At 40.5% G+C, this 16,830-nt stretch overlaps 1 protein-coding gene across 13 annotated transcripts in view; it reads right to left on the bottom strand.

Annotated features, from left to right (window-relative positions):
- Window positions 1-16,830, bottom strand: part of WDPCP (WD repeat containing planar cell polarity effector) — a 195,272-nt gene that overhangs the window by 63,956 nt on the left and 114,486 nt on the right. For all 13 annotated transcript variants that reach the window (XM_083606502.1, XM_083606498.1, XM_083606499.1 and 10 more), the window contains exons 13-14: window positions 15,326-15,389; window positions 1,341-1,443 (exon numbers count right to left, since the gene is read on the bottom strand). In XM_083606502.1, the coding sequence (XP_083462628.1) occupies window positions 1,341-1,443; window positions 15,326-15,389 (167 nt within the window). The remainder of the gene's footprint in view (window positions 1-1,340; window positions 1,444-15,325; window positions 15,390-16,830) is intronic.

Here is a 16,830-nt window from a genome sequence, read left to right as displayed (position 1 = left end):
AGGTAAATACAGTATTAAAATTGGTATGTGCTTCATTTACCATTTCCCCCCTAAATTGTCACAATCAAAATAATTCTGACTCATCCAGATATACACTTTTGTTTTAACCTCACATACACCCTTCTTCTTCTGTCCTATAAAAGGATAAAAGCAATGTTCATCTAACTTTTTGAGGAAATTCCTTACATTTACTGCAGAAAAAAAAAGAATAAATTTAAAGCCAAGCTATTATTTTCCTCTGTTCTTCGGTTGGCTAAGCTCTGTCTGGAATCTTTTACGATTTCCCTCCAACCTAGCCTTCTGTTCTATTTAACCAACATAGCATTCACAGTATCACACAGCAGACAGCAAAGACCAGGGGTGTCAAACTCAAATTCATCGGGGGGCCGCATCAGCAGTTTGGTCACCCTCAAAGGGCCGGTTGTTCAGGCAGCCGTTGGATCTGTCACATCACAGGATGGCATGCGCTCAATATAAAAACAAGTGGAGGTTTCCTGAATGCATGTAAAGTGGAGGTTTCCTGTGTAGAACGGCCGGCGCCGCTAGAGGGCAGACGTTCTCTGGCTTGTAGGCTGCTGCGCATGCGCTGAAGAGGCGGCTTTCTTGTGTAAAAAAAAAAAGCGAGAATAAAAGGTGAAAGCTGGCGGCCGGCGGCTACACGGGCCACATGACGAGGTCTGGCGGGCCGGATTCGGCCCGCGGGCCTTGTGTTTGACACCCGTGGCAAAGACGGAAGATAAAAATAACTGTTACCGAGAATACAAAATATATACTAGCTTGCATATGTCTCTAAAATAAGTACTCAGAGGTGTGTTTTAGGCAAAATACAGAACAAAAATAGAAAGTTGGGCTTGAGTCGCAGTACAATATAGGTCCAATCTTGTGTGCCTGGGCTATATGCTATATTCTGCTTATAGGTGGATGTCCCATTGACCAACACAAGGGCTTTAGAACCAGATAATTTGCAAATTAGATCTCAGTTAATCTAATTGGTTCAATGAAGTGCACTTTCTGTGTCCAGATCTTAAATAAATATGAATTTCACAATCTAGCACTTTGTGTAACCTTTTTGCAATATGCAAATAGTGCCTTCTTGCTTTGTACAGAGCTCTAACTTATTTTGGCGCTTCTACAATGTCATCATTCTTACTTTTATATCTAAAAGCTGTTTCTGAATGATTACCTTTCTCTGTTCAGTGAAGATGCCATCATTGTTCTCTCACCCCAAAAACAATTCCAATTAACCAATAACCCTGCTACAAGCATAACATGACAGTGATACAAGAACAAGTATTGATTAAAACAAAAAAGCCATTTTTAAAAACAGCATTAATTCTTACCAACTCCAGTGGTTATTGATTCTGTGTCAATGTCGTTAGCTTTCTTCTTTGCCACTTCTGCTAGTGCCAATTCACCCTTATCTAGTGCAAAGTAATGGATGTCCTTTAGAAATAAAGCAAAATAAAAGATTAATCTAAAATGAATCTTGGACAAGTAACAAAGGAGAATTTGAAAGGAAAAAAAGGCTTCTTTATTGCTTAGATCAGAAATGCAGATGGAAGTGATGAGACTATATTTATAATTTTCTCTGTGTTACTCTTTTGAAATGCAGGTTTATTATCCTATTCATGCTCTATCTTCACAGTTAATAATGAATAAGGTGTTAACCATTAACCAGAAAGAATAGAGCTCTCAACCCTGCAGTATAAGCAAACCTGTCTTCCACTGCCTCCTGCAGTTGCGTCAAACTCATGTTGGTAGCTTCGAGAACACTATCCAACCTTTCTTCATAAAGCACTAGAACTGATCACTCTGGCATCTTTACCATCCTTCTTTGGTATTCCTGCACCCAACAACTCCCAGAAGCCCTCTGCTGGGACTGTGGTTCAGAGCAAATGATCTTTTCCCTAGTAGCTTCAGTACAAGGGGCTAGCAGGAGTAGTTCTGGAACCTGCCCTGTTTAGGGGAACACAGTTTGTTCATCATTGCACAACTTCACTGCCCTGTTCCTTTTGCTAATCTGTCCTTGTTTAAGGCAGGGGTAGCCAGTGTGATGCCCCATGAAGGCTGGGGCTGATGTGTGTTGCAATCCACAACATCTGGAGGGTGCCACATTAGCTATTCCTCAAATATGGCAACTGCTAATTCCCTTCTTGGTCTGGGAATAAAGTAAAGAGAAACAGCAGGTATTTACTTCTCAATGAAAAGCACACATTGCTGAAGGGAGTGTGGTGCTTGGAGCCTGTTTAAAGAACCTTTTAACAGATGCAAATATACCCAAATTCTAAATGATGTTAAGAACATACTGCATGGAAATATGTGTTTTTTCCTAGTGGTCTTTGACCTGAAAGAGGAGTCCTTATGCTTTTGAATACCTAGTGCCTTGCTCCTTGGCTTCCCATTATTTTATGTGTGATAGGCAAACAAATGAAGCCAGTGGGGGGGGGGGGGAGACACACAGAGAGAAAAATCCTGTCAGAATATATTACTAAGTCAAGTTATCTGAATTATATTTTATGTCATGGCTGTGTGTATTGTTAAAAAAAGAGAGGAAATATTCCTTTGCTTCCAATGTGTTATCTGCGAAGCCTCAATCAGTGGATTTGTTCCAGGTGGCAGGTAGTCTGGTTAATCCAGACTGTCTTCACTTGGCTGCTGATGCAAGTCCCTCCTGCTGTGAGAAAATTTCTGGTTTCTTTGCAGATAAAATCTATGAGATTTTGATTAAAATGTGTGTCTAGGCAAGGAAAGCAATGTCTAAAGGGAGAAATATTAGGGACTCATCTCTCAGATTGCCAGTCAGTATCCATTAAGTTGTGTTGCAGTGTGTGCTTTTGGACCTCCGTCTTGCCTTGCTTGAAATTATTTTGGGAGCAACATAGGCTTTTTTTATCTATAAACTTTTCTGTTGCAGAAAGAGAAGGGTTCTTCTTTCTTTAGAAGGAAGCATGTGCTTCATTATAGTGCAAAGAGTCAGGTCCTTTTCGTTGGAAATGTAAAGAAACTGAAGGTACATTTTTTCATCTTTGGTGGACTTGCCCGAAGATTAAGGCATTCTGGGAAATGATCTATAATGAACTTAAAAAGGTATTTAAATATACTTTCCCCAAGAAACCAGAGGCCTTTCTCTTGGGTATTGTCGGCCAAGGGGTGTTAAAGACGGATATAACTTTCTTTATGTATGCTACAACAGCAGCTAGAATACTCATTGCGAAGTACTGGAAGACGCAAGAACTACCCACACTGGAAGAATGGCAGATGAAGGTGATAGACTATATGGGCTTGGCAGAAATGACGAGCAGAATCCGAAACCAGGGAAGAGAAGCAGCGCAAGAAGAATGGAAAAAATTCAAGGACTACTTAAAGAAATATTACAAAGTTAATGAAAGTTAGAATGATGTTGGACTGGAAAGTAAATGGTTACTATTAGTAATGGTTAAGACAAGGAGAATAAGGAAGAATAATCTAAATCTAAATTAAAATAAGGGAAGATTTGCTGAATAATCAATAAGAATTTGGAATACAGAAAGGGGAAGCATGAGGAAGTCGGGGAAGATGGGATATGAAATTAGGATATGAAATGATACATGTTTTTTGTTTTGTTTTGTGTTTTTTTTTTGTATGTTTATGTTCGTTGTATTGTGTTTAAATGGAAAATAAAAATATTATATATATAAAAAAAAAAAAGAGTCAGGTCCTTTTCTTGATGCTTAACAGTGCAATCATAACCATGTCTACTCAAAAGGAAGTTCTGTTGAAGTCAGTGGTGCTTACTCCTAGGTAAATGGGGGTTAGGATTGCAGCCTAAGTTTAGCAAACTACAGCTTAATAAATAATTGACAATTTGAAAAAGCTAACCAATTATACATGTTATTATATAATTTGCATTGAGACAATACAATTCTCTATGTGCCTCTACAACATTGTTTTTTCCATAATTCGTAAAAACTATTTTCAAATTAATGCCCCTAGTCTTGGTTTTATGTTTACTTGCAAAAAAACCCCACAAAAAAACCCACAGTCAAAAAGGAATAGAAACGTATTCTCTCTCTGCAAAGAACCCAACTATTCAAGAGAGAGACCTGCTACAGTCTATATAATACTATATCATGATTTCAACTAAATGGGAAGGAGTATTACCTAAGTCTTGCATATTTATTCTTTAAATGGCAAGAGTAAGAATGATATTTGGAATGGAAGCACTGGAACAAGAGATGCTCACCTGAAAAATGGGAAAGCAAAGCAAAAGGAGGATAGATCCAAATCATTCTCTGGGTGCAGCTGTAAATCTGCAGCACAGTATACACAGAGTATAGTTCTGATCTTCTTCATGCTTTCTGTATCCTCTAGTCTGAAAAGACTGCATGGTGACTGCATGCTTACTGACACTGGGATTAGGGAAGAATGGTGTATTAGGAGGGTGTTCCAAAGCAAGATTCAGTTGGAATTCTACTTTGGAAAGTAGATCAAATCAGTTTGAGGCACTTCAAGAACACCTGTTTTAGGCACAGGTCTGAATCAGAACCTCTTTTTGGAAAGTCTGAAACTTCCAACTTTTACAATTGACTATAGTCAATTGTAAACCTATAGCCAAAGGTTGCAGGCAGCTTTACCTGCAGCAATTGCATGTTGATTGCCCTCTTAGAAGACAAAGTCCAGAGGCTTGACAACCATATGTCAGGAGTGCTCTGATGGTGTTTCCTGCTTGGCAGGGGGTTGGACTCGATGGCCCTTGTGGTCTCTTCCAACTCTATGATTCTATGATTCTATGATTCTAACTGGAGGAACGTGTAGCTACGCTCCAAAGAATTAAAGAGCTGGAGCATTTCTTGGAAGCAACAGAGCACACCGTCTCCACCAAGGAGGAGACAGGGGACTCCCCTGAGAAGGAGGCTAGTTCACCATCACAGGAGCCAGATATATGGAGAAACGTGACTTAAAGAAGTAGGAGGCCCAGGGTTCGCTCTGATTGTTTAGAAATACACAATCGCTTTGAGGTCCTCTCCCCTAGCATGGAAGACGAAGAGCAGACTCCATTTGAGGATCTCTCCCTCATTACAGTCTATCAGGTATATGAAGAAGAGCAGCAAAGTCAGTCCTCAGGGAATGTGCAGGCGACCTTGGAATGTACAGCTCACGGAAGAACCCCGACCAAACCTAAGAGGAGGCGTGTAGTGGTGATAAGGGATTCCCTACTGAGGGGAACAGAAGCAGTGATCTGTGGGCCTGACAAGATGTCTCGGGAAGTGTGCTGTCTCCCCGGGGCTAAGATCCAAGATGTAACTGAACGACTGCAAGGAATCATAAAACCCACTGACAAATACCCCTTCCTCTTGGTTCATGTGGGAACCAATGACACTGCAAGCAATAGCCTCCAGAAGATCAAAAGAGACTACGAGGCTCTGGGCAGGAAATTGAAGCAATTAAATGCACAAATTGTCATCTCATCTGTCCTCCCAGTTGAACGACGTGGCCCAGGGAGAGAGGGAAAAATAGTGGAAGTGAACAGCTGGCTTCGCAAATGGTGTAAACAGGAACGGTTTGGATTCTTAGATCACGGACTGTAGTTTCTTGAAGATGGACTTCTGGCAAGCGATGGGCTGCACCTCACAACGGTTGGGAGGAATGTTTTTGCCAAAAATCTCAGAAACCTCATCAGGAGGGCTTTAAACTGACTAATGTGGGGGAGGGAGACAGTCTATCAATTGATGAAGATGATCATCCAAATGTCATAGACCAAATGGAGGAAACAGCACGCAGACCTAGTGGTGGGAGAAAAAAATCCTTAAATAAGAGACACGGGGAAATGATTAATGGACTTCAATGTCTGTACACTAATGCACAAAGCATGGGAAATAAGACGAGCTTGAGCTCTTGGTACACCAAACTAAATATGACATAATAGGCATCACTGAAACCTGGTGGGACAAGTCGCACGATTGGAATGTAATAATGGAGGGATACAATCTATTTCAGAGAAACAGACCAGACAAGAAAGGAGGAGGAGTGGCGTTATATGTCAGGGATGTGTATACCTGTGAAGAGATCCAAGATTTAGAACCTCAAAGCCAAAGTGAGAGCATTTGGGTCAAAATTAAGGGAGAGAAGAATAACAGGGACCTCATTGTGGGAGTTTACTATAGATCCCCAAGCCAAACCGAGGGCATAGATGATGCCTTCCTGGAACAGATGGCCAAGCATGCAAAAGGAAGGGAGCTAGTAGTAATGGGGGACTTCAATTACCCGAATATTTGCTGGATGTCAAACTCAGCCAAGAGCATAAGGTCAAACAGATTCCTCACTGGCCTTGCAGACAACTTCATTGTCCAGAAAGTAGGAGAAGCAACAAGAGGAACAGCCATTTTAGATCTGGTCCTAACCAATGTTGATGACCTGGTTAGTGGGGTAGAAGTGGAAGGATCATTAGGCGCGAGTGATCATGCTCTTCTGAAGTTTACTATACAGCGGAAAGGAGCAGCCAGGCATACTAGGACTCAATTTCTTGACTTTAAGAAAGCCGACTTCATAAAACTTAGGGAAGTGCTGGGTGAGATCCCATGGACAGTAATACTAAAAGGAAAGGGAGTTCATGACGGCTGGGAGTTTGTTAAGAGGGAGATAGTAAAAGCACAACTTCAGGCAATACCAATGAGACGGAAACATGGAAGGTGCCTAAAGAAGCCAGGGTGGCTATCTAAAGAACTTTTAACTGAGTTAAGATTAAAAAAGGATGTGTACAAAAAATGGAAAAGGGGGGAAACCACCAAAGAGGAATTCAAAGACATAGCCAGCACATGTAGACACAAAGTCAGAAAAGCTAAAGCACAGAATGAACTCAGGCTTGCTAGAGAGGTTAAAAGCAACAAAAAAGGCTTTTATGGGTATGTTCGTAGCAAAAGGAAGAACAAAGAAACAGTGGGGTCACTCAGAGGAGAAGATGGTGAAATGCAAACAGGGGACACAGAAAGGGCTGAACTTCTCAATGCCTTCTTTGCCTCAGTCTTCTCCGATAAGGAAAACAATGCCCGACCTGAAGAATTTGGAGCAAATTATTCAGCAGAGGAAACACAGCCCAGAATAACTAAGGAGATAGTACAAGAATACTTGGCTAGTCTGGATGTATTCAAGTCTCCAGGGCCAGATGAACTGCATCCAAGAGTATTAAAAGAACTGGCAGATGTGATCTCAGAACCACTGGCAGTCATCTTTGAGAATTCCTGGAGAACAGGCGAAGTCCCGGCAGACTGGAGGAGAGCAAATGTTGTCCCTATTTTCAAAAAGGGGAAAAGAGAGGACCCAAATAATTACCGCCCAGTCAGTCTGACATCAATACCAGGGAAGATTCTGGAGCAGATCATTAAGCAAACAGTCTGTGAGCACCTAGAAAGGAATGCTGTGATACCAATAGTCAGCATGGATTTCTGAAAAATAAGTCATGTCAGACTAACCTGATCTCGTTTTTTGACAGAATTACAAGCCTGGTAGATGAAGGGAACGCAGTGGATGTAGCCTACCTTGATTTCAGCAAGGCATTTGACAAGGTGCCCCATGATATTCTTGTAAAGAAGCTGGTAAAATGCGGTCTTGACTATGCTACCACTCAGTGGATTTGTAACTGGCTGACTGACCGAACCCAAAGGGTGTTCATCAATGGTTCCTCTTCATCCTGGAGAAGAGTGACTAGTGGGGTGCCACAGGGTTCTGCCTTGGGCCCGGTCTTATTCAACATCTTTATCAACGACTTGGATGATGGACTCAAGGCCATCCTGATCAAATTTGCAGATGACACCAAACTGGGAGGGGTGGCTAACACCCCAGAGGACAGGATCACACTTCAAAACGACCTTGACAGATTAGAGAACTGGGCCAAAACAAACAAGATGAATTTTAACAGGGAGAAATGTAAAGTATTGCACTTGGGCAAAAAAAATGAGAGGCACAAATACAAGATGGGTGACACCTGGCTTGAGAGCAGTACATGTGAAAAGGATCTAGGAGTCTTGGTTGACCACAAACTTGACATGAGCCAACAGTGTGACGCGGCAGCTAAAAAAGCCAATGCAATTCTGGGCTGCATCAATAGGAGTATAGCATCTAGGTCAAGGGAAGTCATAGTGCCACTGTATTCTGCTCTGGTCAGACCTCACCTGGAGTACTGTGTCCAGTTCTGGGCACCACAGTTCAAGAAGGACACTGACCAACTGGAACGTGTCCGGAGGAGGGCAACCAAAATGGTCAAAGGCCTGGAAAAGATGCCTTATGAGGAACGGCTAAGGGAGCTGGGCATGTTTAGCCTGGAGAAGAGGAGGTTAGGGGGTGATATGATAGCCATGTTCAAATATATAAAAGGATGTCACATAGAGGAGGGAGAAGCGGACACGGAGCAATGGATCCAAACTACAAGAAAGAAGATTCCACCTAAACATTAGGAAGAACTTCCTGACAGTAAGAGCTGTTCGACAGTGGAATTTGCTGCCAAGGAGTGTGGTGGAGTCTCCTTCTTTGGAGGTCTTTAAGCAGAGGCTTGACAACCATATGTCAGGAGTGCTCTGATGGTGTTTCCTGCTTGGCAGGGGGTTGGACTCGATGGCCCTTGTGGTCTCTTCCAACTCTATGATTCTATGATTCTATGATAGTGGGGAAATCAACAAACATGTAACTTTTTAATCTTTTGATATAATTGAATGAAACATGCAGGAATATCAAACCTTGCTGAATGGATGCAGCCTACAAAATTTCAGCATATGGGTTTTGTTCAAGTTGTCTTTAAATTTTGAGGGGTGGGGAATTTTGGGCAGAAATGAACTTTCTAGAATGTTTTTTGTTTGGGGGCAGAACTGGATGACCTTATTAGTTGCCTCTTGTTAGGGAATGAAGACTACTGTATTTCAGATAGGTAGATAGATGTGTGGGTGGAGTTGTTGGGAGTCTAATGTTTGGGAAATAGGATTGCTTGTCCCACCCACCCTCCCCTCTTATTTTTTTTGGGGGGGGGACTTGTTAGAAAATTGCACTTATCACAGATTAAAAAATGCACAAACTGAACATTATAAAGCAGCTTTCTTTTCAAGTTTTCCTCCATTTGAGTTACTAGCAAGTTGTAACTGAAGCAGTCTGAACAATTTTTAATAATTTCAACAAGCAAGACTTTACAGTGCACAGGAAATGTTCATAAAAATTTATAGGTATCTGTGTAGTATTTTTGCTGCTAATTATAGCAGCTAATCTCTACTCAAGCATACACAGTCATAATTGGAATAAACTTGTAAAACTTGTTTTTATCCACCTAGGAAGTTACAAATCTGTAACAACGGAAAAATAAAGGGATAGTGCCCTCCCTGAGTAATTGCTATGTGAATGTTACCTATGCATAGGAAGAAATGCAAACACATACAGGATTAGGGCATACAAAAATACTTAAGGGCTAAGGAACGTGGGCTGAACATGTAGGCATGCAACTTCACAGCACTTTAGTAGTCTGAATATGCATAGTTCTCCTGAAATGAAAAGCAGGTGTGGTTTTAGAAGAATGTATGTCTTGGGGCAAAGAAATAAAGAGTTTGCTATGAATATTGTAGTTCCTCTGTCCATAGACCCAATATGATTGTCAGCAAGGAGCCCTGAGCAAGTTCTTAAAAGGGTAAAGGTTTATACTGTCAATTTAGTTAACACAATAGCTGTGAACTAGCCAATCTCGGTTGTCATTTGTTTTTTCACTGTATAATAGGCAACTTTGTACACTGACATTTTATGGCACTGTTTTAAGGATTTACAGGTTAAACACAATATACTAATTTTTCAGAGTTGGAGGTGCATGGTAAAATATTATACTGCACTGCAACTTAAAACTTACATTATAATCACACTGACCCTGTTGGCATGTCACTTTAGCCCACAGGTTAAATTAAATATTAAATTAAATTAAAATATGCTTTTATGTGAACAAGCGGTTTGCAGACCACACTTAGTTCCTCCTGCACTCCTTCCTTCAGTGCGCAGTGGTGGGGCAGGGTGGGTTAGCAAGGACAAACCAGTGACTGACTTGCCCTTATATGCAAGCCAATCATTGCAGTTGTTTGATCCTAATAAACTACAATGGTAAGCCAATTTATTTTTAATTATGGTTCACTTGCAAGCCAGGCTTTCTTCAGCAATGCATCAGATGAGTGGCAATGATAAAACTTTCCACTCTGTGGCAGCTGCATCACAAAGAATTAGATTATCGTGAAAGCTGGAACTACTGGTCAACTATACCCTTTTCCCAGGTATCACACCACATACTGATTCTAAAATAAATCAGGGCATGATAGGAAACTTGGTCCTCCTCATCCACTAATTGATAAATGACTTTCATACAGATGACGCTTGGTGTCCCTTGGTGTAGAGTTCTATGATTCTATTATGTAAGCTATGATATAAAACACGCAATAAACAAGAAAATTGGCTAAGAATATGTTGTAACTAAAAACAACTTGAGTTAAGCATTGGCAGTGATCACTCATTAATTTCAATACATCTTGTATGCCTTCCTTTATAGGATATTTCTGGGCAAAATTCCAAGTACTGTTCAGAATTTTCTTGTTCTTTACCAATCAGGCCATGACTAAAAATGTGACACTTTTATTAAAGTGTCTATTCCTTGAGTCTATCCTACCTGTAACACTACAGTGGATGTCCTTTTGAATTGTCAGCAGCTGAAAGCTGGAACACAGCACAAAAGGATTTAAAACTAACAACTTTAATATTGCTTGATCCTTGCTGTCACATGTAGGATTAGCCTTTACCCAATAAAAGTAGGTGGTATCCATCATGTAATGCCCTTTTCTATTGTATTTGAACTTTGTAGAAATTGATAGCCATTGTTTCATTTATATTTGATGTGGTGCTTTTCAGTGAAATAAATGATTTTATTATTAGAGCATTATGTCGGAGGACACCAGGGTTGAGCCAAAGAAGCTTTTAAAGAAGGTTGCACAACACTTCCTACACTAATAAATATATGACAGGAGAAAGTGAATTGCACAGCTAATATGCATAACAACAAGCCACAGGGCAGATTCACCACGTCTCACGGAAAATATGCACATAATCAGTCCCAAGATGAAATTGTGTGTATTTCCTGGTCAAAATAATACTTCCCAATGCATTATAGTCCCAACTCTATTTATTATTTTCATCACCATGAACCTACACATTGTCGAAGGAAAACTCCTCACTGGAGTAGAAATCATATATTGAACAGATGGTAAGCTCTTCAATTTGAGTAGGCTGAAAGCAAAGAATAAGGTTACCATAACCTTTGTCATAGAGCTTCAATATGCTGATGACAACATAGTATGTGCACACTCAGAAGATGACCTCCAAATCATCCTAACTATCTTTGCAGAACCTTATGGAAAGCTTGGTCTATCACTCAATATCCAAAATAACAAAACCAACCCCTCTGCAGCACTACAAATTCAACTTAATGGTGTAACACTGAAAAACGTCAATCATTTTTCCTACATAGGCAGTTATCTTTCCACAAAGGTCGACACTGATGCCGAAATCCAGCATTGCCTGAATTCAGTGAGTGCAGCTTTCTCCCGACTGAAGTGCAGAGTGTTTGAGGACTAGGACATTTGAAGGGAAACCAAAATGCTTGTTTACAAAGCTATTGTACTAACAACTTTACCATACAATTGTGAAACATGGACCACTTATAAATGCCATCTCCACCTCCTCGAAAGATTCCATCAACAGTGTCTCCGAAAATTTTTATGTATCACTTGGGAAGACAGGTGAACTAATGCCAGTGTATTGGAAGAAGCAAAGATCACCAGGGTCGAAGCAATGATTCTTCAACATCAACTTTGTTGGACTGGTCATGTTGTTCAGATGCCTGATTATCATCTTCCAAAGCAACTACTCTATTCCCAACTGAATAATGGAAAGCATAATGCTGGTGGACAACAAAAGAGGTTTATAAATGCTCTAAAGGCAAATCTTTAAAAATGTAGTATAAACACCAACAACTGGGAAACACTGGCCTGTGAGTGCTCCAGTTGGACAACAGCCAAAGGTGCCATGGGCTTTGAAGACACTCGAACTCAGGACGCAAGGAGCTAAGAGGAAGGCATGTTTGGCAAATCCACACCGTGATCAACTCCCGCCCGGAAACCTATGTCTCCACTGTGGAAGGACATGTGGATCCAGAATTGGCCTCCACAGCCACTTACAGACACACTGTTAAGACCATATTCATGGAAGACAATCTTACTCAGCTATGAATGATCGCCAAAGAAGAAATAAATACTCCCTACTGTCCTTGGGGAATGCACCCACCATCCAAGACGTGCTGTCAAGTGGAGCTTATGTCTGACCTAGTAAAATTTCATCTATCTATGATCAATGAGAACTTCAGCTTCATAATCATTTAGATTAATGTCTAGAAAAAAAACAACAAAATAGTGAATGAAATGTCTCCTTGCTTCAAAAGGAAGCACAAGTTACATTGTGGTATATGCAAAAAGCAATGGCATATTTTGTGGAAGAGTATAGAAGGCAAAGTAACGGCTTAGAAGAAGGAGGATGCTAAAGCTCTAAGTTTATCATCAAAAGTAGAAGAGAAGCAAATAAGCAATGGACTTATTTATTTATGAGATTTATCTACCGCCCTTCATCATAATTTTAGGGCAGTTCCCAGAGGATTGACTTCCAGTGCACATTTTCTACCTATTAGCTAAAGTCAAAACCTGTTCTGCCATGGGCGTAGCTACGATTTATGTTGGGGGGGACAGGGTTCATGTTAGGGGGGGGCAGAACCTCAGTTAGTTAAGTATTTTTTATTGATTTATTTGATCGGGGCGGGGGGAGCAGATGCCCCCTGACACGCCCCATGGCTATGCCCATGATATAGGATTGCAGTCTAAGCTGCTTCTAGTGGAAGTTGCTGGGTGTTGAGAACTTTTAGAAAACATGGATGTAAGAATACATGTCAGATATATGTGGTATATCAACTTTGAGCAACTGGCACAGCTCTTGGAATGCCTCATCCTATGTTTTTGTGCTAGGGCAACAACTCTTAAGATTTGACCACACACTTTGTGTCTATTACTGTTCTAACTTATTAAAACTGACAGCCTATTGGGAGTTTTATAGAACCCCAGAAATGATGTACCTAAATAGAAGACTTGTAATTTACATCAGATGGATAAAATGGGTCTAAAAGGAGAGGCATATAGATGTTTATAGCACAGCAGCAGCTAGGCCATATTGTAATACACACTAGAGGATGAGATGCCACAGAATGAATAAAAAGATGGGGATGTGGTGGTGGAGAACCTGATGAGATAACGAAGGTGGATCTGCTACTTCAGGGTAAAGAAAGGGGCCTTGAGGAGGAACTTAAAGCTGGAGAACTAACTGACTCATTGAACAAATAGGGAAAGACTTCAGGTATAGACAGCAGCATGACAAGAGGTTTAGAGAAGGGGGCCTAAAGGGGACAGGTTGTGAAAGTTAGAAGTTAGAACTTGAAAATGAGGGGCGGGGAGTCAGCAGCAAGAGTAAGGTGAGTTAACTTTTTGTGGAGGATGGGGAGATGCTGCAAAAATAAAGGACAGAGAGAGGATATAACTGTAGTCAACACAACAGGTGGAAAGAACACAGTTCTCAAAGCTGAAATGTCTGTATTTTCATAGTGGAGGGGTCACCAACCCAGTGCCTGTGAGTGCCCCATGGTGCCCCCAAAAAACTTTCATTGAGGAATCCTGTGCTTTCATTAAAAAAGAAAGAAAGTAAGTAAGTTAGAGGGCAGGTGCCTTCTAAGCAATTAGAAGTGAGTGGCCACTTTTGTACATTTTTCCTGGTACTGCTCCCTGTTGCTATAAGACAGTAACTGTGTGTGTGTGTGTGTGTGTGTGTGTAGAATCAATATTGTGTTTTCACCACAATCAGGATCAGCAGGTATAGCTGACTTCCCATGGCAAGCATAAGGTTGTCTGACTGTCTCTGTAATTTTGTGAAATGTTATGCATTCTGAAAATTCAAAATAAGCCCAGTAGCCTAAAAAGGTTGGCAACCACTGCCTTAGTGAAGAGACTTACATGGCAACAGTGAAGGGGGGGAATGAAATTTAAGAAGTATAAAGAGGAAAGCAAGGGAATTTAAATATAAATAAATACAACATATATAATTACTTTGTCAGAAGTACGTTTTGAATATATTCTTTTGAAGCATGCTTAGTTAGGAAAGTTTATCACAGTACACACATCTTTCTAATTAGATGGAATAAGCTAGATGATTAGAGCTGTACATTAGAAAGCATTAAAAGGTTCATGCAATTTCTTTTCGTATAATTAGAAAGGAATTTTCATAACCCATAAAAGAAGAATGTAATTGTACAATTTAACATAGAATTTAAATATTAAGATCAAACTAGCAGGGCAAGTAGCTTAATAGGATAAATGATATTAACAGCTAGTGTCAAAGCTTAATTTAAACAGAATGTCTTCATTATTCAAAGAGTTGAGCAAATGCAACTCTCAAAAGGTTTTCCCCCTATTGTTTTTCTTCAAAAACAAAGAAATATGCTGGAGCATGCTGGGAGACTGAGAAAGCACGGCTGCCTTTGTCCATTGGACCTCACTGTCATACTGTGGTGCAAGATCTTACAAGAAAAGAGTTTCCCACAGAACTTGCACACAGATCCTTTTAAGAACTGGTTAATTTTGCTCTTGCTGGAAGGATAAGAGTGCTGAAATATAACTCTCATTTTCAGCTTTGACTTCTCAAATTTCAAGAGAAGCAAGCATTCGAAGCCACTTTCTACAGAGACCTAAAATGTGAACATAAAAGCAGAAGAAGAGCCCTCTCATCCCTCTCATCCAGGGGGACTGGCTGGACTTTTGGCACTGCTGAACTGGTGGATACCTTGCAACTTTGCTGGAAGATAGTTGTGTTGCAGAAGGGGTGTGTGTGTGTGTGTGTGTGTGTGTGTGTTCAAAAGAACAACAGACAGAGCTCAAAGATCAAATCAACCATAAGTGAAGGTGCTGGTGGTTGTCTGGCAATTAGGGGAGTTGCAAGTTTAGACAGCAAGAGCCCATTCACACCATCATCGCACAATGTGATAGTGTGATGTTGTGAAAGGCTCCTTATTGCTGGAGCCTAGAACCTATCAATAGCATGTGATAACCTTGATACTTACCCAGCTCCGAGCCAATTCACAGAATTAGCTAAGATAGTTAATTACTTGGGAGCCTTTATATTGTGCACCTAAACTGGCATAAATCATCCCATGACCAAAGAATAATAGTTCATAATAATACTTCAGGAATCTCACCATAAATAAGTCCCGGGCACCAATATCAACAGCAAGCAGAAAGGCCTTTTCAAATCTTTGGTGCCTACAGCACAAGGAGAAAACAAAAAGGACAAATTGAAGTTCATGGCTAACATGCCTACACAAATGTAAAGCAACCTGGCAGCTCATCTTAATTCTTCAAGCACCATTTCTCTGTGTAACCTCTTTAAGAATAGGCCTGATATGATAAGCATATTTGTTATACATTAAAATTTACGTTTTAATAAATAAATAGTGAGGTCAAGATGTTGGTGTTTAGCCCATTGAGCTCTTTGTGGCCCAGCCATTATTTCCTTCATACTCTATAAGTAGTCAGCATCCATATCTACATGTTTGTTGGACTATGTTGTTAAACCCAATATTTGTTTTTCCTAGGTGGTTGTGATAGTGAAACAAGCCTGAATGCCCCTCTATAATTTACAAATACAATTCAAAGTACCTCAAACAATCATGAACCCATATGTCTCTTCGAAAAGAGAGATAAGGAAATCTGCCTGCAAACCAAGAAGTTCTGATACTTCTTTTGGTAAAAGTGAAAGCCAACAGATATATGACCTTCAAGATTAGAGCTCTCGTCTGTCTGAAAGTGCACTGAGTAATAACACTGAAGAAAGTATCACTTTCTGTCTGTATATTTTGTAGCATATGGCTGTCAACATGACAATTTATAGGTAGAGAAATTTTAAATTTGAAGTAAACAGGACTCAATTCAAGAAATACTTATTTATGAACGCCATTGAAATCAATAAAGTTGCATGCATATACATGGTCTCATAAGATATGTAGTGGGCAGAAGCAGAGCTTGTTCCAAGTTTTGGTGCTCCCCTGAACAATAAATTTTAGCCACCCCAGGCAAGAAACCTACCTGTTCCGTACTGTGAGTGTTTTGCTTGTTCACTTCTACAATCTTTAATCTAACCTCTCTGTCAATTTTTCAAATGCTGGGAGATCTAGAGATGGGTGGTTTGAAATCATGCCTAAACATGAATCATATGAGTGGCACACTCGCACTGAACTATAGCACGTGTGGGAAAATTCTGTCTCTCCAGATGTTGCTGAACTAGTATTCCCATTATCCCTAATGCATTCTGGGGCTGATGGGAGTTGCATTTCAGCAACATCTGGAGCACCAAAGGCATTATGTCCAACTATCAGGCAGAGAGAGACCCACCAGTGAATGATGAGAATGAGACTGGTGCTCAGTTCAGAGGGCTCCTCATAGATCTATGGGTGCCATAGATGCTAGAGCCAGCCATGATGCACAGGGACACGCAAGATATTAGGAATAAATATGGGGAAATGTGCATGCACAAAACTGCATACATGTGTTGGAGGACAAAATGTGCTTGAATCCTGCCATTGTGGACATTCACTGGTCATCAAGGAGAACATGCAGAAATAAACAGCACAAACGGGCTTATACAGTATCCAGGTGATACTGGAAGGCTTACAATGCCAATGAAGGAGCATGTACAATCACTTGT

Source organism: Podarcis filfolensis, assembly GCF_964270895.1.
Source record: "Podarcis filfolensis genome assembly, chromosome: 3".
Lineage (NCBI taxonomy): Eukaryota > Metazoa > Chordata > Lepidosauria > Squamata > Lacertidae > Podarcis > Podarcis filfolensis.
Note: the sequence above shows the minus strand (reverse complement) of the source record. Positions and strands in the feature narration are given on the sequence as shown.